The following is a 3,899-nucleotide window of genomic DNA, read 5'->3' on the forward strand; positions in this document are numbered from 1 at the left end:
TAAAACCCGTAAAATAATTTTTATTCAAAGAAAAGGTTTCCGCAGCACTATTTGTTCTACGTCGGTAAAAGTTCAGCAAATAGAGATCGAAAACCTCTTCAAAAATTCTGAAAATTGAAAAACATGTGAATTTTAACTGCCAATATTATTTAGACGTTCGTATTGAGAATTGTTAAACTGTGTTCAAACATTTCCCGATAGTGTTTAATGAATAAATAAGTTTAGCGATTATTTTTGTGTCTTTCCAATTTTACAGTGCACATCTGTCAAGCGTTGCTGTGAGTCCGCCTCCGGCCGTGCTGTGTCGCACGGCGCCGGCAGGGTAGGCCGACCATTCGACACGGCTGTCGGCTGGGCGGGCTAGGGGGAGGCTGTGGTGGTGGAGGGTGTGGATGTCTGCGCCTCCGTCGTGGTGCTGCTGCTGCTGCTGCTGCTCGGCGGCGCGGCTGTGGTGGTGGTGGACACGGCCTCCACAACGACGGCGGGCAGAGGCACGGCGGCTTCGGGCTTGCACTCGCGCCGGGGGCAGCACGCCGGGTACAGGGCGTCCGCGTCGCCGTCCTGGACGGAGCAGCCCTGCGGCGCTAGCACGCGTGGACACCTGCGGGCCGGGGGAGAAGGGTCAGTGGCGGGCTCTAGAGGACCTTTAGGACCTGAAGGACCTGAAGGTTCCAGAGGATCTGGAAGACCTGCAGGCCCTGGGGGACGTGGATGACCTGGAGGACCTGGAGGACCTGGAGGACCTGCAGGACCTGAAGGACCCGGAGGACCCGGAGGACCTGAGGGACCTGAGGGACCTGAAGGACCTGAAGGACCTGAAGGACCTGAAGGACCTGAAGGGACCTGAAGGACCTGAAGGGACCTGAAGGACCTGAAGGGACCTGAAGGGACCCGGAAGACCTGAATGATCTGAATGATCTGAATGACCTGAAAGACCTGATGGACCTGGAGGACCTGAACGACCTAAAGGGGGGCCTCGGAGGACCCTTCGCTCTACTCACGGCTGTGAGCTGACGACGCCGTCACGCTGGCAGGTGTACTTGAGGCAGCCGTCGCGGCCACCGGTGAACCACGTGTCGCCCACGGGGTGGAAGCCGCCTAGGGAGCAGCCCGGACGCGAGGACGCCGCCGCCGACGACGACGATGGGGACGAGGAGGAGGCGGCTGCGACAGGCGCGGACACGACCGGGGGCGCCGGGGGCACTGCAGGCCCGGAGCCCGCCTGGTCGCCGGAAATGGGCGCGGGCCGCTGGCCCAGAGCTAGGCACGACAAGACTCCCGTTATTACCATGGCACTCAAGCGCCATCTAGCGCAAACATTAAACGAGTGAATGCCAAGAGTGAGAGACAGACAGACAGACAGAACAATCTTTAAGGTGAGAAGATTCCTAGTCTTTTTTGACTTCTAGTTCTGATTTTGTGGTTTGTTTACCTCTTTATTTGCACACAGAATACATTCGTGAGTGCTGACTGTATAATCCAAGATCGGGACCACCGGGGGACAGAAAATTTCGGCGGGAAATGCGAAATATACTACTTCGAATTTTGCTCGCTGTGTCTGAGGAGAAGGCTCTCTTATTGTCTCGCAAATTGGCGCGCGCCGTTTGTGTTTCGCGCCGCCCACGTGTTAGACATGCGTAGACTTTTAAATTCTCGCGCTCACGAGGAGGAACTAGCGTCAGAACCAGCGCCTGCTGGAAAGCCCTCGCGCTGCATTCGCGACAGCGCGGGGTGCTACCCGATCCAGCCCGGGACGGCTCGATCGGCGCACGACACGTGAGACGTGCCTCGGTCCTTGGCCTGAGAACATCAGCCTAAATAGTAAGTACTTGGTGGTCGGCCCTAAGAACTGAATATCTTTGCACTCCATTTCTTACACCCTTCAACCATCGTGCTACACCCTGCATAGCGTGTCGGTGTGTGGTTTACCCATTTCGGTCTTAGTCAATACCCGCCCGGCATGACGCTATACTCCACGCTCCCCCACCGTGTGCGCATAGCGCGAAACTTTGAGTGGGAAACAAGCAAGAGGAGGAGGGGGGAGGCGGGGCCAGACCACGATTGTGCACAATAATTATCGTTTCGGACCGACTTTACTTTTACAGAAACACACAGGAGTGCGTATATCAACTCCAGTGTATCAGCACACGCACCGCTGTGCTCAGGCACTCGCACCAGTACATGTGGCACAAAAACAAAAGTGATAAAAGTGTCGTTTTCTGCTACAACACTCATTTTGGCATGTGCAAGGCTTGTGCAAAATTTATTTAGGCAAAATTTCTCCTATGCTGTAGAAACATTACACGTACAATCTGATTTTGCAAAGTATTTTTGATGTTTTCGAGGGGGCAATAACTCCCTTTTGGTGTGTACACATGATTCCCGAAATACTTGATTCCTTGTGATTCCCAGTGATTCCCGTCCACTTATATTCATGCCTTAGGTTTTCTAGTGGGAGAAAACGCTTACTTTGACTAATTTGTATCAGTTTCATTAGTTTCCCACTTAGTTTAAACGATTTCTGTTGATTTCGATTACTTTTCATCTTGATGACTTCCAGGCAGATGTACACATGATTCCCGGAGTTATTGCCCCCTCGCCAAAAATACAGTAACACCGCGGACATTTACGACGTGATCTAACGCAAGGCAAATGGTATAAACACGGTGAAAACACATCGGCGTCCTTTTCTTATTTTTCAGAGCCACACCAAAGAAGCACCTCGCCGAGTGTGTACACAACGCATAGGGTTGGAAATTTCCAAAATTTTCCGAAAATATTCCGAAAATTTCTGGCAAATAAATGAAAACTTCCAATAAAGTCTATGGGAAATTTTCCATTTCCCCCGGAAATTTTCCTTTTTTTTCCTGAAATTTTCTGAAACTTTCCAGGACTTTCAACCCTAAAACAACGCACCTGACGCGGAGGCGAGCAGCACCAGGGCCGCCTTGAGGGCGAGGAGCACCAGCAGCTTGGACATGATGGTGATGGCGCCGGGGCGGGGCTCGGAGGCTGAGTGAGCCGGAGGCCGCGCCGACGCCTGGAGATATTGCGCCGGGGCAAAAGTTGGTGGGGAAGAGGAGGGGGGAGTGGCAAGCATGTGTGGGGACATGTATGGGAAGAAGGCCTGCGTGCGTATGTGTGTCTGTGAGAGAGAGAGAGACTGATGCGTCACCGCGTCACCTTACCTGTCAACGCAGAAAAAGGTGAGGGGTGGGGGAGAGGACGCGACGACGGAAGGGGGGCGCGAATCTTTCACGTGTCTCGAACTCGCGTGTGATTGTAGCGATTAAATAAACGCTTTACATTCATATTTCGTTTCGAACTGGGTGGGACACAGCATGCGCCGCCAGGTGTAACAGTATAGTGTAGGTAAAAAATTTGAGAAGAAGTAAAGTGCGCTATTGACGCCTGCCACCTGTGATAATTATCCTCGTAAATTTGTTGTTGTAATTTTAATGTACAGAATATGTTGTAAATTTACGACAGTCCATTCATACTTTCAACCAATAAAAAGTCGATGCAAAAATTTACATTTTCAAATTGTAATTTTTCAGACACAACGTTATGGAAAATTTCCCTGTGAGCCTACGACTCTTTTTTTTCACTGTGGGAAATTGCTTTTTGCGGGCTGGGCGTTAGCCCAGCCCCTACTTTATTCTGGTGTTTGCATCGCGGGCACTGTTTGCACTCCTATCTCGCAACAACACATATAGCTTCCCGACTGATCAAGGAACTATGGTCGTGGAAGTATACTACTGCACCACTCAGGAACCATTTCACCACCATAAGCGGGACGCTTGGGTCCCGGGGCGGGCCAGGCGGCATCCCGGGTCGGCGACAGGAACAGGACGGTCCAAGAATGATGGGGGTAAATGCCTCGCCTTCCTGACCCCCCC

The 3,899-nt window shown here is 52.1% G+C and overlaps 1 protein-coding gene across 1 annotated transcript; it reads right to left on the reverse strand.

Annotated features, from left to right (window-relative positions):
• Positions 1–3,062, reverse strand: LOC113210470 (transcription initiation factor TFIID subunit 4-like). The gene is made up of 3 exons (XM_026428487.2): positions 2,917–3,062; positions 1,002–1,260; positions 1–601 (listed from the first exon to the last, which is right to left on the reverse strand). Exons 1-3 carry the CDS (start codon positions 2,978–2,980, stop codon positions 361–363), a joined length of 564 nt encoding a protein of 187 aa, XP_026284272.2. The 5' UTR covers positions 2,981–3,062; the 3' UTR covers positions 1–360.
• Positions 3,063–3,899: the final 837 nt, after the last annotated feature.

Source organism: Frankliniella occidentalis, unplaced genomic scaffold (genome assembly GCF_000697945.3).
Source record: "Frankliniella occidentalis isolate FOCC.00 unplaced genomic scaffold, Focc_3.1 Scaffold24, whole genome shotgun sequence".
NCBI classification, from domain to species: Eukaryota; Metazoa; Arthropoda; class Insecta; order Thysanoptera; family Thripidae; genus Frankliniella; species Frankliniella occidentalis.

Coding starts and splice junctions, on each gene's coding strand:
- LOC113210470 (XM_026428487.2), bottom strand. CDS start 2,980: ATGTCCAAGCTGCTGGTGCTCCTCGCCCTCAAGGCGGCCCTGGTGCTG. Junction 1,261..2,916: donor GCTGCTCGCCTCCGCGTCAG/GTGCGTTGTTTT, acceptor TGTCGTGCCTAG/CTCTGGGCCAGCGGCCCGCG. Junction 602..1,001: donor GGCGTCGTCAGCTCACAGCC/GTGAGTAGAGCG, acceptor CCCGGCCCGCAG/GTGTCCACGCGTGCTAGCGC.